Source organism: Bombina bombina, chromosome 1 (assembly GCF_027579735.1).
Source record: "Bombina bombina isolate aBomBom1 chromosome 1, aBomBom1.pri, whole genome shotgun sequence".
NCBI lineage: Eukaryota > Metazoa > Chordata > Amphibia > Anura > Bombinatoridae > Bombina > Bombina bombina.
In genome coordinates, this window is record NC_069499.1 from 1,278,448,805 (window position 1) to 1,278,466,349 (window position 17,545).

Below are 17,545 nucleotides of genomic sequence, written 5' to 3' on the forward strand. Positions count from 1 at the left end.
ACGTTCCTGATGCTTTGCCCTGATGTAATCTTCGTTGGCCATACCTACGTCTCCCCCTGGGTCCTACTGCACCCTGGCTTCCCTGGTTACCTCGCCAACGGTACACTCTGCCTGAGCGATAGTCATCCTCATCCCTTTGGAACTTCACCCGCTTCGTTTCTTTGATCACTTTTTGTTCCTCTGCCACTTTTGCTGCGATCTTGCTCTCCATCTCATCGAATTCCTCCTCAGACTTGGTAGTAAGTAATGCTTCTTTATGTTTTGCGATTACTTCTTCCTGCAACCCCATTTCTTCCTGCAGGGACTCAACTGTCCATACCATGATGTCATAGGAGCATTTGTTAAGAATCGCCTCAAACTTGTCGCAGTACTTTTTATTGTTAATCAGTAAGGTAGGACAGGTATTCATGCGGAGGCCTCTAGGGATCCTTTTTACCCTGTAATATTCTGCTAGCGTGGTAGCGTGCAGTTCCCACTTCATCTGTTTGATTTTTAACTTTTCATATTCCTTATTGATAGTCTCTCCCGGGGCAGTTCTCAGAAAGTCTCTCGAGCCCTTCATAAGGGCTGTGATTCTAGCTGCATCAACTTCATCGTAGGCAAACATAATGCTTCCATCTGTAGCCTGTGTGTCATTATTGCCTGTGGCCATCTTAGAGAATCCACAATCCAAAGGAGAGCACAGCACAGAGGTATGGGTGCACAGGAGACCAAGGGCACTGCCACAGCCCTCCAGCAATCAGCAAATACAAAACAGAACTCCAGCACTCCAAAAGTGTAGAAAGACAATATTTATTAAGCAATGTTTCGGGGTCACAGCCCCTTCCTCATGCTATATTTTTAATGATTAACACACCAACATTTAAATACCCTTCACAAGGCGCCAAAATGCACCTACATTGGGGAAATATCTCCCCCTAATGGTCATCTGTGACCTTTACACTAGTCACACAGGTTTAAAGAAATGAGGGAAAAGTTTATCAACAGGGGATACCCCAATAAACTATTGGACAATACTTTGTCCAAATTAGACAAAACTAAGGGTAAGAGTATAAAGAAGAACAGGGATAGAATGGTTTTTGTGAGCCAATATAATCCTCTTAGCAACAAAATAGCAAAATTGATACGCCAGAATTGGCATATTTTGGAGGAATGCAACAAGGGAGTGGTACAATTCCAAGAAACTCCACTCATGGCCTATAAAAGAGTCAAGAGCCTTAGGGATCAGCTGGTAAAGACAGACATGGGGACCGAGGACAAAGTACAACAGACTCTTACAGGTAAAAAGAGAGTAGGCACTTTCCCCTGTTACAATTGCATGAGTTGTCATTCGATCATTAAAGGAGAAAATTTCCATCACCCACAGAGTGGTAGGAAATATATGATTAAAGGTTTTTATACCTGCGAGACAACTCATGTAATTTACCTCATTAAATGCCTGTGTTCTTTGGTATATATTGGCGAGACCACCCGCAAGGCTCGTGACCGTATGAGCCAACACAGATCAAATATTAGGTGCAAAAATAAAGAGGCCCCTGTATCAAGTCATTTTTTGGAGAAAGGCCACAGTGTTAGCCAGATGAGGTGGCAGATTATAGATCATGTGGGCCCTAATAGAAATGGTATGGATAGGGAACGCGTCCTGCAACAAAGGGAAATGTGGTGGATACACCAACTTGCCACACTACAACCTAGGGGTCTCAATAGAGACTATGATCTGTCCTGTTTCTTCTAAACACAACATTATAGTTTTTTCTAAACATAATACTGTAATCTTTCGATAACTAGATTTAGGTACATAATGAGTCTGACACTCTATATTATCTGATAAAGTTATTTTATCTGTTATTAACTCTTAGGATATCCCTTATTGGTTTAAAAATCTGTAAGTTAGTGCTCATTTGTCAGGTACAGGTAAAACATAAAATGTAACATTGCATAATTATTCTGCATTCATATGTTTCTATAGTACTTGATACTGTATATTGTTATTAAATAGGTGGTCAGTATTCTATATTGTATATTAGTTACATAGACCTAGTGTAAAGGTCACAAATGACCACTAGGGGGAGATATTTCCCCAATGTAGGTGCATTTTGGCGCCTTGTGAAGGGTATTTAAATGTTGGTGTGTTAATCATTAAAAATATAGCATGAGGAAGGGGCTGTGACCCCAAAACGTTGCTTAATAAATATTGCCTTTCTACACTTTTGGAGTGCTGGAGTTCTGTTTTGTATTTGCTGATTGCTGGAGGGCTGTGGCAGTGCCCTTGGTCTCCTGTGCACCCATACCTCTGTGCTGTGCTCTCCTTTGGATTGTGGATTAACAGGGGAACAGTAAGTGAGCATAACCCAATACTGATGGGAAGTCAAAGGGTCAATTCAAATTTAAATCCATAATTTAAAACCCAGAGTTTGAAGTTAAGTGTGCAGTGTCCACATTATTTAAATTAAAGTTTTTGACATTGAATATTGCTAAGCCTCCCTTTTTCATGGTTATTTGATTTAATTAGGTACAAACTCCATATCTGTTATGTCTATTCGGTCAGAGGATGCAGTATCTATTTTTATTTTTCTCTAAGTCTCCATTTATTTAAAGACTGCTGTTAACTTGTAATTCACAAATCAATTGAAAGCTGTTGCATTGTGTTTTTAATATGTGCTGCTTTTATACAAGTTTATTTTAATAAAAAGGAGATAATGAGTCATTTAAAAAATATATGTAATTATTGCAGTTAAATGTTTTTAGAAAAAATGCCACTGTAAAGTAACTGGTTAAACACATAGTCAAAGGGAGACATTTAAAATTAAATTTTCATGATTGAGGTAGAGCATGCTATCTTAATAAACTTTTCTAGTTATTTATATTTTGAGAATTAGCATCAACTGTTACTGGCCCCATGTCAGCAAATCAAATTAGTTTTTGAAAGGAACATGAAAGTCATAATTACATCACCATCATTTAGATAGAAATTGCACACAAAAAATAAATAAACTTTCTATTTTACTTTTATTATTATGTACTTCATTATTTTGGTATCCTTTGGTGTTCTTTGCTGAAGAGCATACCTAAGTGTGCATGTGTGTTTCTTAAACACCATATTGCAGCAGCTGTGTTGGCAGTATTGATAACTTGTCCTTTGTATAAAACTCGTATGGTAAATTATTTCTATTTTTACAATACAGTAGTGAGTAGAGAAGAGATTGTGTATCATTCTAATTGCTTAGTAACTGGCACTGTGCCACAGAATTGTGTGAGTATGTGTGGGTGTCAGTGAGCAGAGTATGTGTGCTTTATTCTCCAGGTAATCAATACATTTCCGATGAGCTGGTGCTTTAGTGCAGTGTTTCTCAACAATGGTCCTCAAGTACCCCCAACAGGCCAGGTTTTCATTATAGCTGAATCAGTGCACAGGTGAAGTAATCAGCTGATCAGTAACTCATGCCTAGATTTAGAGTTCTGCGTTAGCCGTCCAAACCAGCGTTAAGGGGTCGTAACGCTAGTTTTTACCGCCCGCTGGTATTTAGAGTCAGTCAGGAAAGGGTCTAACGCTCACTTTCTAGCCGCGACTTTTCCATACCGCAGATCCCCTTTCGCCAATTGCGTATCCTATCTTTTCAATGGGATCTTTCTAACGCTGGTATTTAGAGTCTTGGCTGAAGTGAGCGTTAGAACTCTAACGACAAGACTCCAGCCGCAGAAAAAAGTCAGGAGTTAAGAGCTTCATGGGCTAACGCTGGTTTATAAAGCTCTTAACTACTGTGCTCTAAAGTACACTAACACCCATAAACTACCTATGCACGCTAAACCGAGGCCCCCCCACATCACCGCCACTATAATTAAATTTTTTAACCCTTCTGACCGCACACCGCCGCCACCTACATTATCCCTATATACCCGTAATCTGCTGCCCCTAACATCGCCAACATCTACATAATATTTATTAACCCCTAATCTGCCCCCCGCAATGTCGCCGCTACCTACCTACACTTATTAACCCCTAATCTGCCGACCGGACCTCGTCGCCACTATAATAAATGTATTAACCCCTAAACCGCCTCACTCCCGCCTCAAAAACCCTATAATAAATAGTATTACCCCCTAATCTGCCCTCCCTAACATCGACAACACCTAACTTCAAGTATTAACCCCTAATATGCCGACCGGACCTCGCCGCTACTCTAATAAATGTATTAACCCCTAAAGCTAAGTCTAACCCTAACCCTAACACCCCCCTAAGTTAAATATAATTTAAATCAAACGAAATAAAATAAATCTTATTAAATAAATTAATAGTTTAAAGCTAAATACCTACCTGTAAAATAAACCCTAATATAGCTACAATATAACGAATAATTATATTGTAGCTATTAAAGGATTTATATTTATTTTACAGGCAACTTTGTATTTATTTTAACTAGGTACAATAGCTATTAAATAGTTATTTACTATTTAATAGCTACCTAGTTAAAATAAGTTACAATTAAACCTAACACTACACTATCAATAAATTAATTAAATAAACTACCTACAATTATCTACAATTAAATAAACTATACATACCCATAATATAACTCAAACCCCCCTTAAAAAACCTAACACTAAGCCCCTGAAGATCTCCCTACCTTATCTTCACCACGCTGGGTATCACCGATCCATCCAGAAGAGGGTCCAAAGTCTTCATCATATCCGGCAAGAAGAGGTCCAGAAGAGGCTCCGAAGTCTTCATCCTATCTGGCAAGAAGAGGACATCCGGACCGGTAGACATCTTCATCCAGGTGGCGTCTTCTATCTTCATCCATCCGGCGCAGAGCGGGACCATCTTGAAGCAGCCGACGCGGATCCATCCTCTTCTTCCGGCGACTCCTGATGAATGAAGGTTCCTTTAAGTGACGTCATCCAAGATGGCGTCCCTCGAATTCCGATTGGCTGATAGTATTCTATCAGCCAATCGGAATTAAGGTAGGAAAAATCTGATTGGCTGATTGAATCAGCCAATCAGATTCAAGTTCAATCGGCATTCTATTGGCTGTTTTCCTACCTTAATTCCGATTGGCTGATAGAATCCTATCAGCCAATCGGAATTCGAGGGACGCCATCTTGGATGACGTCACTTAAAGGAACCTTCATTCGTCGGGAGTCGCCGAAAGAAGAGGATGGATCCGCGTCGGCTGCTTCAAGATGGTCCCGCTCCTTGCCGGATGGATGAAGATAGAAGACGCCGCCTGGATGAAGATGTCTACTGGTCCGTATGTCCTCTTCTAGCCGGATAGGATGAAGACTTCGGAGCCTCTTCTGGACCTCTTCTTGCCGGATAGGATGAAGACTTCGGAGCCTCTTCTGGACCTCTTCTTGCCGGATAGGATGAAGACTTCGGACCCTCTTCTGGACGGATCGGTGATACCCGGCATAGTGAAGATAAGGTAGGGAGATTTTCAAGGGCTTAGTGTTAGGTTTTTTAAGGGGGGTTTGGCTTAGGTTATGGGTATGTATAGTTTATTTAATTGTAGATAATTGTAGGTATTTTTTAAGGGGGGTTTGGGTTAGATTAGGGGTATGTGGGTGGTGGGTTGTAATGTTGGTGGGGGGTATTGTATGTTTTTTTTAAATGCAAAAGAGCTGATGACTTTGGGGCATGCCCCGGAAAAGGCCATTTTAAGGGCTGGTAAGGTAAAAGAGAAGTTAACTTTTTATTTTAGAATAGGGTAGGGCATTTTTTTTATTTTGGGGGGCTTTGTTATTTTTTTAGGGGGCTTAGAGTAGGTGTAATTAGTTTAAAATTCTTGTAATCTTTTTTTATTTTTTGTAATTTAGTATTTGTTTGTTTTTGTAATTTAGTATAGTTTATTTAATTGTAGATAATTGTAGGTAGCTTATTTAATTAATTTATTGATAGTGTAGTGTTAGGTTTAATTGTAACTTAAGTTAGGATTTATTTTACAGGAAATTTTGCAATTATTTTAACTAGGTAGCTATTAAATAGTTCTTAACTATTTAATAGCTATTGTACCTAGTTAAAATAAATACAAAGTTGCCTGTAAAATAAAAATAAACCCTAAGCTAGCTACAATGTAACTATAAGTTATATTGTAGCTATATTAGGGTTTATTTTACAGGTAAGTATTTAGCTTTAAATAGGAATAATGTATTTAATAAGATTTATTTTATTTTGTTAGATTTAAATTATATTTAGGGTGTTAGGGTTAGACTTAGCTTTAGTGGTTAATACATTTATTAGAGCAGCGGTGAGGTCCGGTCGGCAGATTAGGGGTTAATAAGTGTAGGTAAGGTAGCGGCGACATTGGGGGCGGCAGATTAGGGGTTAATAAATATAATATAGGGTGTTAGGGGCAGCAGATTAGGGGTACATAGCTATAATGTAGGTTGCGGTGGTGTACAGAGCGGCAGATTAGGGGTTAATAATAAAATGCAGGGGTCAGCAATAGCGGGGGCGGCAGATTAGAGGTTAATAAGTGTAAGATTAGGGGTGTTTAGACTCGGGGTACATGTTAGGGTGTTAGGTGCAGACATAGGAAATGTTTCCCCATAGGAAACAATGGGGCTGCGTTAGGAGCTGAACGCTGCTTTTTTGCAGGTTTTAGTTTTTTTTTCAGCTCAAACTGCCCCATTGTTTCCTATGGGGGAATCGTGCACGAGCATGTTTTTGAAGCTGGCCGCGTCCGTAAGCAACGCTGGTATTGAGAGTTGAAGTGGCGGTAAATTATGCTCTATGCTCCCTTTTTGGAGCCTAACGCAGCCATTCAGAGAACTCTCAATACCAGCGTTGTTTAAAAGGTGCGGGGGGAAAAAAACACTTGTAGCTAACGCACCCCTTCTAACGCAAAACTCTAAATCTAGCCGTCAGTGAATACTATCCCAATTAGTTTTTTTGGGTATAAATAGGAGACTTCAGTCATATTTCAGTAGAACTTGCCTGAGGAAACAGAGTGGTGAGCTCTGAGAAACGCGTAGCGTGTTTTACTGATTGTTTTTATGTTCATTTATTTATATTTATAAAACTCATTTTTGATATACTTCTGGAGTCTCCTATCTTTTATCTGCTACATTGATCCACTGCTTGCCAGAGTGTTATGTGCGCTGGGCCACCATAATATACCCAGCTTGCCTCATTAGCACTATAGTGTGCTCCATAATATGTGAGTATCTCTCTAAAGGGATCATTTGGGGCTTACAACTGTATCAACTGATTTGCACTAGGAGTCGCCCTCTGTATATTTTTCCAGTTTTCCAGATCTTTTCCATTCAAGAGGAGCAGCCCTTCTCATGGTGCACAGTCAACTGGGACACTGATAAGTTTCCAGACCATCTACCTAGGCATTATCGTTGCCTTCACTAAATGTGAGTACAAAATCTGTGAATATATATTATCTACTTACAAAAATTGGCTACACTAGGAGGCGCCCTTTCTTTTTTTGTTTCAGTCAGTGAATACTATATTGCTCTCACCCATCACCTGATTATGTCACCTGTGCACTGGTTCAGCTATCATTTAAACCTGCCCTGTTGGGGGTACTTGCGGCCCTCTGTACATGTGTTTCTCCATCGTATCATATCTAGTGCCTCACCAGCCAAATGTATGTAGACAATTAAATATGCTCAAAACACAGTAAAACTTGACAGTAATGAGTATCGGTGGCAAGCAAAAATAGAGAAATATTGAATATCTACAGTCTTAGAATAATAATGGACATTTTCATCAATAGGAAATGCCTAGGATGTGTTGTGTTAACTCACATGAAGCTTGCCCTGTTCAGGGCTCCTAGCTTCCAGCTACAGAGTGCAGCATATACTGCCTTGAACAATAAACGGAACACAATTTGCTCCCCAGAGTCCAGATGATCACCGGTCCCCCGGGAACTATGCAGGTCCGCCTTGAATTTGTCCCCCAGTTTGCCAGTGCGGTAGTTATACAGGCTAAAATGCTTCCTCTTTTCAGCAGCAAAACTGATTATCAATATCCACTGTAGTATGCTGTGTATTCAGACCAGTAACAGCTTCTCTCAAAAACAGTCTGCTCACCTGACCGCTAAGTACCTGCATCAAACAAACTCCAGCCCAATTCAGCAGGAAAGGAAAACGCCCGGTGTATGAGGATAAGTTTCAAAGCATAATCAAAGAACAAACCAGCATTAATCCTTGGTGCTGTTAAAACGAAGCTTTATTTTACCAATTTAAAAGTTTAGCCAGAAGTGTCTGACATGTTTCGGCGTGAGTGCCTTAATCATAGACATGATCTTGCTTAAAATGCAACTTGTTTTAAAAGAAAGCCTTTGCTTCTATTGGTAGCTCATTATAATCACATGATTAGCTTCTAGTCACATTTAAAGGGCTATTATACATCTAAAAAAGAATCATAAATACATAGTAGAAACAGAGCATAGGAGCTCATGGTTACAAAGTTAGTCAAGATATATGGCAAATAATATAATATTATTACATTTGTAGCAAAAAACACACCTAGACAAAATATTAAAGGATAAGCAATCATAAAGATACATTAATCCTAATTCATTTGAAACATTAAATTTGCATATGCTATAAAGATGCTACAAAATGTGTAAATACATATATCGCAAAAAGAACCCACTTTTTTAGAGCATAATCTAAGTTTGTCCTATGCTATACTTTTCTTAGTCACTTAGGACTCTGATCAATTTACTAGTCAAAACACTGACATTAAATTGGCACTGCATTGAAAAAAATTATTATTTATTTCAAGAAGAAAAAAATAAAAACAAATAAATGTTGTCATGTCTCGATACAATAGTGTCAAGAAAAAGAAGAACCTCAAGGATACAGTATTAAATGTTCAAAAATACTGATGAAAAGCCAATATACATTGCTGAATAAACACCCCATAAGTATATTAATTCATAATATCGTAATTAGACCATACAAAGTATAGTGCGTATACAGGATTAGTGTAGAGTGTAAACATTAGAATATACCTTCTAGGCTTGTCTACCTATATTCATGTACTCATACTTAATTCATGGTAAATGAGTGTTTATGTTTACTCTAGATATCAACCTATTCAAAGTCATCTTTTTACAGAGAGGATGGGCCGGATATAGATACATTACTGAGAAAACATTGATAATAAAGTCAGAATAAAAATATACTATGTAACATATACTAGTGATGTAGAATGTATTATTTATTCCCAGTAATTGATAATGTCAAATACAGAGTTATAACCCTTAGGTGTACGTGTACCTAATGTAAATATCCAAAATGCCTCTCTTTTGTGTAATAATTTCACTATGTCACCACCTCGTGAGGGCAGATTAGTTTTTTCAATAACCATTCATTTAAGGGTATCATTTTTGCTGTCATGTTTAGTAATGACAAAGAAAAAAAAAACAATGGCACTGCTAGAAGGGTGATAGGGAATAAGCTATAAAATAATTTTAATTTAGCTACTAGAGGGTGTTTATTAGCATCTCTGTAGTCTGCAATAAATGATGTCGCCTTAGGTGCTGTGTACTGAATACAATTCACTGGAAAGCAGAACAGGACTGCAGAGAGGTGTACACATGGGAAGCACTCAAATTCCCTCAAAGATAAACTAGATCCAGAGAATAGCAGTGGGCAGAGTTGCAACAAGGAAAATATCTTAATATTAAAAAATAACTTTTATTAGGTCGTTTATTAGGTCGTTTTTAAAATAATGGACACACATACATTAAAAACACAGGCTCGAGTGCATAGGCGATCAAGTAAATTATTTAAGCTAGATTCCTTCTCAAGTTAAAACATGGAGTGAGAGCCCATTAACTCCCCAACCTCCCTGACATGTTTCGCCGATTAACTCAGCTTTTTCAAAGGGTTACGGATGTGCCGTATTGGCGGGTATTTTTCCCCTTAGAACTCCGCCCATATCATGACTGAAACAGATTTCCTTGAATCGGATTGAAGGTATTGGTTGGTCCGTGATGCGGGGAATACCTCACACCGGTTTGTATATAAGAATGTGAGAATATTGTTTAAGAATTAAGCGGTATAAGTGCTAAGAGAATCACTTCCTTTGTCTTAGCTGGATTTGCATAACAGAAAAATCAGGAGTTGCGATCATAAAACCACCATTGATAATTTCAAGTTGGGGAATATAAAGTTTGAGATATCTTTCCAAAAAACAGACTATAAATGTGTCTTAGATAACGTACATATCTTAAAAGAAGTAACAACATGAATAATTTTGTTCATTATAAAGGAATATAGAATAGATGGATAATAGGGATTAAATGTGTCTGACTGACAAATGTTTGCACAAGAATTAAAAGGGGATAATGATGAATGTGGGATGAATGTTTTTAACACATATTTGTTTAAGAATGAGTAATAAATAATGAATGAATATATATTGGAATTACTTAGGTACCATGTATCATAGCATGATATCAGGTTCATCTTACTAATCAACTATATCCATAATTCTGCCAATATAATTAATATATATTACACCTAATATATGTTGTAAATATATCCGATAATTCAACTAGTATTATAGAGGTGATGTGTCTACCTGAAAAAGAATAGGGAAAATTAGGTATGAGAACCTGTCGTGATGTAAAATATAAATATTAATCAAAAGTGCTCTAGTATAAATTGTGTGTGAGACTATAAGACTGGTTGCCTAACCAAAATTGCTGTGTGCATGAGAATTAGGGATAAATACTATCCTCTTAAAATTTGAGGATAATAATTGTGAATATATTATGATGACTGGGTTAGGTCAATAGAGTGTAATTAATATTAGGGGTGATGATCTTCTTGATGTGAAATTGGACACAAAAAAATAAAAACATTGGTTTTATTTTTGTTGTTTATCAAAAAAACACCCGTGCAAAAATAAATAATGTGGAAAAATAAAAGGATTTATCACATTTCAGGGGGGCAGAAATGTCACTCACATTGTTATATGTTACCATTCTCTATATTATGGCATATTAATTTTCTAAATATTGAGTTTTGGGAAGTAGAATAGAATAGATATTGTATATGTATCTACAGAATATATGACATATATAGTTATTATAATATATATGTAGGGTACAGGTGCTATCAGAAATGTATTTATATAAAATGGACTTAATATCCACATATACTATATGTATTATCAAGGGATTAACTACGATATAAGAAAAGATGGATTAATATTTAAATGTATTTGTGAATTATGTGAATCATATATGATTATATAGTATATATCTAGAATATAAATGTTATCAGGAAATATTAAAAAACAAATCAAATGTCCACATATGATATATATGTGGTATCTAAAAATTAATATATAAGGTACCATGGGCATATGATATAGAAAACAACCTAATTTAATGTTCAGTCTTGTTAACCTCAGTTTTAATATCATTTTATATAATTTATTAGAAACGTTTCTACTTGAGATTAGGTGTCATTCTAACTGATGATAGTTAGATAAGGGTTGTATATTAATCTGAATCCTAGATAAACCTTACATTTATTTTAATAAACAATGTTTAGATTGTAAATTCTTATGTACTATTACTATATAATCAGAACATGAGTGGAATATGAAGATGATATTGAATAGTATACATTTTATTCCCAGATCTTAATATAATCAAAATCATATAGTGTTCTTTATAGATATGAAAAATAATTATTATGTTCATTGAGTCCGTTAGGTTGGACTGAACTCATGAGGAAGATCCATCTGCTTTCACATTGTAGCAGAGTTTTGGTTATATCTCTTCCTCTTATACCAAGATTAATCTTTTGAATCCCAGTGCAAGTCAGATTCCCGACTTTACTTTGATGGTATTTGAGGAAATGATGGTCTACAGAGGTGATGTTCTTGTGTTTTTGCAGATCATTTGCTGCATTTTTAATATTACGCAGATGCTCCTGAAGACGTATACGTAGTTTACGTGTAGTCATACCTATAGAGATTTTTGGGCAATTGCACTTAATCATATAAATCACTCCTAATGTATTACAGCTTATATAGGATTTGATGTTATGTACACCTCTCTGCAGTCCTGTACTGCTTTCCAGTGAATGTTTAGTAATGAAGTGAGTGGCCAGTTCAGAGGATTGGTGGGATCTTTTTATGTCAGACAGATGCTGTCTAATTCTTTCCCTGACCTCTCGCATGGTACATCCCATAAACTGTCTTGCAGGTGCACCAAATGAGATAGACCACATTCTTACAATTCACATAATCCCTGACTGCATATCTTTTGCCATTATCCAATTTCTCATATCCACATTTATGCATTCCCTTAGTAGTCAGCCATGTCCTATCTCTGTAGTTTGTTGGTAATTCACTCAAGGAGATAATGTTTCCTATGGTAGGTAGAGCCTCTCCTGTATGAGAAGCGACATCCTGATTTGTTGGCTTTATATAGTCTGTCATCCGCAGCCAACATGGGGATGTGTTTGCGTATGATTTTACACACTTCCTCATAGTCTGAGGAATATTGGGTCACAAAGGTAACTGGTTGATCTCTGCTATCATATCCTGACCCTATTTTGCTCATTTTGTTTTTATTTTTACTTTTATCGTTAAGGAGTGAAGTCCTATTTATGGCATCTACCTCAGTCTTAGCTTTTGAGATCACTTCCTGTTTGTAACCTCTTTCTAAGAGTCTATATGTTCTGTAGCTTGTTTGGTATAGTCTGATTCATTTGAACAATTACGTTTTATTCGTATGAATTAACCTTTGGCTATCGCAAACACTAAAATAAAATTATTAACCCCTAATCTGCCGTCCGCCCACACCGCCGCTTTAATAAACCAATTAACCACTAAACCGCAAGCCCCCCACAACGAAATATACTAAAATAAATTATTACCACTAAACCTCTGACCTCCCACATCACTAACTCTACATAAATATATTAACCCCTAATCCTAACCCTAACGTAACCCTAACTCTAAGTCTAACCCTAACATAACCCTAACACCCCCTAACTTAAATATAATTTAAATAGATCCAAATAAACCTCACATCTATTAACTAAATACTTACTTACCTGTAATAAAAAACCTAAGCTAGCTACAAAATAACTAAAGTCCGTTTTTGCAGAAGATATTGAGAGTGCTGCCTTTTCTTCTACTGTACAAAATAACTAATACTTATATTATAGCTATCTTAGGTTTTATTTTTATTTCACAGGTAAGTTTGTATTTATTTTAACTAGGTAGACTAGTTAGTAAATATTTATTAACTATTTACTAGTTACCTAGTTCAAATAAATACAAACTTACCTGTAAAATAAAACCTAAGCTACCTTACACTAAAACCTAACATTACAATAAAATAAAATAAATTAAATTATTAAAATACAATTTCTTTCATGTAATTAGCAAGAGTCCATGAGCTAGTGACGTATGGGATATACATTCCTACCAGGAGGGGCAAAGTTTCCCAAACCTTAAAATGCCTATAAATACACCCCTCACCACACCCACAATTCAGTTTTACAAACTTTGCCTCCGATGGAGGTGGTGAAGTAAGTTTGTGCTAGATTCTACGTTGATATGCGCTCCGCAGCAAGTTGGAGCCCGGTTTTCCTCTCAGCGTGCAGTGAATGTCAGAGGGATGTGAGGAGAGTATTGCCTATTTGAATGCAGTGATCTCCTTCTACGGGGTCTATTTCATAGGTTCTCTGTTATCGGTCGTAGAGATTCATCTCTTACCTCCTTTTTCAGATCGACGATATACTCTTATATATACCATTACCTCTGCTGATTCTCGTTTCAGTACTGGTTTGGCTTTCTACAAACATGTAGATGAGTGTCCTGGGGTAAGTAAATCTTATTTTCTGTGACACTCTAAGCTATGGTTGGGCACTTTGTTTATAAAGTTCTAAATATATGTATTCAAACATTTATTTGCCTTGACTCAGAATGTTCAACTTTCCTTATTTTTCAGACAGTCAGTTTCATATTTGGGATAATGCATTTGAATTAATCGTTTTTTCTTACCTTCAAAAATTTGACTCTTTTTTTCCTGTGGGCTGTTAGGCTCGCGGGGGCTGAAAATGCTTCATTTTATTGCGTCATTCTTGGCGCGGACTTTTTTGGCGCAAAAATTATTTTCCGTTTCCGGCGTCATACGTGTCGCCGGAAGTTGCGTCATTTTTTGACGTTATTTTGCGCCAAAAATGTCGGCGTTCCGGATGTGGCGTCATTTTTGGCGCCAAAAGCATTTAGGCGCCAAATAATGTGGGCGTCTTATTTGGCGCTAAAAAATAAGGGCGTCACTTTTGTCTCCACATTATTTAAGTCTTATTTTTTCAGTGCTTCTGGTTGCTAGAAGCTTGTTCTTTGGCATTTTTTCCCATTCCTGAAACTGTCATTTAAGGAATTTGATCAATTTTGCTTTATATGTTGTTTTTTCTCTTACATATTGCAAGATGTCTCACGTTGCATCTGAGTCAGAAGATACTACAGGAAAATCGCTGTCTACTGCTGGAGCTACCAAGCTAAGTGTATCTGCTATAATTTTTGGTATCTGTTTCTCCAGCTGTTGTTTGTATTGCATGTCATGACAAACTTATTAATGCAGATAAAATTTCCTTTAGTACTGTTACATTACCTGTTGCTGTTCCGTCAACATCTAATTTTCAGAGTGTTCCTGATAAACATAAGAGATTTTATTTTTTAAATCCATTAAGAAGGCTATGTCTGTTATTTCTCCTTCTAGTTTACATAAAAGTCTTTTAAAACTTCTCTTTTTTCAGATGAATTTTTAAATGAACATCATCATTCTGATACTGATAATGGTTCTTCTGGTTCAGAGGTTTCTGTCTCAGAGGTTGATGCTGATAAATCTTTGTATTTGTTCAAGATGGAATTTATTCGTTCTTTATTTAAAGAAGTATTAATTGCATTAGAAATAGAGGATTCTGGTCATCTTGATTCTAAATCTAAACGTTTAAATAAGGTTTTTAAATCTCCTGTAGTTATTCCAGAAGTGTTTAATCTCCCTGATGCTATTTCTGAAGTAATTTCCAGGGAATGGAATAATTTGGGTAATTCTTTTACTCCTTCTAAACGTTTAAGCAATTATATCCTGTGCCATCTGACAGATTAGAGTTTTTTTGGGACAAAATCCCTAAGGTTATGGGGCTGTCTCTACTCCTGCTAAATGTGCTACTATTCCTACGGCAGATAGTAATTCATTTAAGGATCCTTTAGATAGGAAAATTGAATCCTTTCTAAGAAAAGCTTATTTATGTTCAGGTAATCTTCTTAGACTTGCTATATTTTTAGCGGATGTTGCTGCAGCTTCAACTTTTTGGTTAGAAGCTTTGGCGCAACAAGTAACAGATCATAATTTTATAGCATTATTATTATTCTATAACATGCTAATAATTTTATTGGTGATACCATCTTTTGATATCATTAGAGTTGATGTCAGGTATATGTCTCTAGCTATTTTAGCTAGAAAAGCTTTATGGATTAAACTTGGAATACTGATATGTCTTCTAAGTCAACTTTGCTTTCCCTTTCTTTCCAGGGTAATAAATTATTATTTCAACTGTTTCTGGAAGGAAGGGAACTTTTTTTCCAAAGGATAAAAAATCTAAGGTAAATTTAGGTCTAATAATCATTTCGTTCCTTTCCTCACAATAAGGAACAAAAGCCTGATCCTTCATTCTCAGGAGCGGTATCAGTTTGGAAACTATTTCCAGTTTGGAATATATCCAAGCCTTTTAGAAAACCTATAGCCAGCTCCTAAGTACCCATGAAGGTGCGGACCTTATTCCAGCTCAGCTGGTATGGGGCAGATTACGTTTTCTTCAAAGAAATTTTGATCAATTCCGTTCTCAATTTCTGGTTTCAGAACATTGTTTCAGAAAGGTACAGAATTGGCTTCAGTTAAGGCCTCCTGCTAAGAGATTTTTTTCTTTCCCGTGTCCCAGTTAACACAGCAAAGGCTCAGCATTTCTGAAATGTGTTTCAGATCTAGAGTTGGCTGGAGTAATTATGCCAGTTCCAGTTCTGGAACAGGGGCTGGGGTTTTATTTTATCTCTTCATTGTACCAAAGAAGGTCAATTCCTTCAGACCAGTTCCGGATCTATCAATATTGAATCGTTATGTAAGGATACCAACATTCAAGATGGTTATTGTAGGACTGTCCTGCCTTTTGTTTAGCAAGGGCATTATATGTCTACAATAGATTTACAGGATGTGTATCTACATATTCCGATTCATCCAGATCACTTTTAGTGTCTGAGATTCTCTTTTTAGACAAGCATTACCAGTTTTGTGGCTCTACCGTTTGGCCTAGCCTCAGTTCCAAGAATTTTTTTCAAAGGTTCTCGGTGCCCTTCTTTCTGTAATCAGAGAACAGGGTTTTTTGGTATTTCCTTATTGGACAATATCTGGGTACTTGCTCAGTCTTCTCATTTTCGAAGAATCTCATACGAATCGACTTGTGTTGTTTCTTCAAGTTCATGGTTGGAGGATCAATTTACCAATCAGTTCATTGATTCCTCAGACAAGTGTAACCTTTTTAGGTTTCTAGAATAGATTCAGTGTCTATGACTCTGTCCTTGTCAGACAAGAGAAGTTTAACATTGATATCAGCTTGTCAAAACCTTCAGTCACAATCATTCCCTTTGGTAGCCTTATGCATGGAAATTTTAGGTCTTAGGACTGCCGCATCAGATGCGATCTCCTTTGCTCGTTTTCACATGCGACCTCTTCAGCTCTGTATGCTGAACCAATGGTTTACTCAAAGATATCTCAATTAATATCTTTAAACCGATTATACGACACTCTCTGACATGGTGGGCAGATCACCATCGTTTAGTTCAGGGGGCTTCTTTGTTCTTCCGACCTGGACTATAATCTCAACAGATGCAAGTCTTACAGGTTGGGGAGCTGTGTGGGGGTATCTGACGGCACAAGGGGTTTGGGAATCTCAGGAGGTGAGATTTCCGATCAATATTTTGGAACTCCGTGCAATTTCAGAGCTCTTCAGTCTTGGCCTCTTCTGAAGAGAGAGTTGTTCATTTGTTTTCAGATAGACAATGTCACAACTGTGGCATACATCAATCATCAAGGAGGGACTCACAGTCCTCTGGCTATGAAAGAAGTATCTCGAATTTTGGTTTGGGTGGAATCCAGCTCCTGTCTAATCTCTGCGGTTCATATCCCAGGTATGGACAATTGGAAAGCGGATTATCTCAGTCGCCAAACGTTGCACCTGGGCGAATGGTCTTTACCCAGAGGTATTTCCTCAGATTGTTCAAATGTGGGAACTCTCAGAAATAGATCTGATGGCTTCTCATCTAAACAAGAAACTTCCCTGGTATCTGTCCGGATCCAGGGATCCTCGGGCGGAGGCAGTGGATGCATTATCTCTTCCTTACAAGTGTCATCCTGCCTATATCTTTCCGCCTCTAGTTCTTCTTCCAAGGGTATTCTCTAATATTCTAAAGGAATGCTCGTTTGTCCTGCTGGTAGCTCCAGCATGGCCTCACAGGTTTTGGTATGCGGATCTTGTCCGGATGGCCTCTTGC

General features: G+C 37.2%; 1 protein-coding gene across 1 annotated transcript in view; it reads left to right on the forward strand.

The window, feature by feature from the left end:
- The first annotated feature begins 2,231 nt into the window (after window positions 1–2,231).
- LOC128648600 (pyrethroid hydrolase Ces2e-like) overlaps window positions 2,232–17,545 on the forward strand; it is a 193,599-nt gene continuing 178,285 nt past the window's right edge. The window contains exon 1 of the mRNA XM_053701374.1: window positions 2,232–2,336. Within this exon, the coding sequence (XP_053557349.1) occupies window position 2,336 (1 nt within the window). The 5' untranslated portion in view covers window positions 2,232–2,335. The remainder of the gene's footprint in view (window positions 2,337–17,545) is intronic.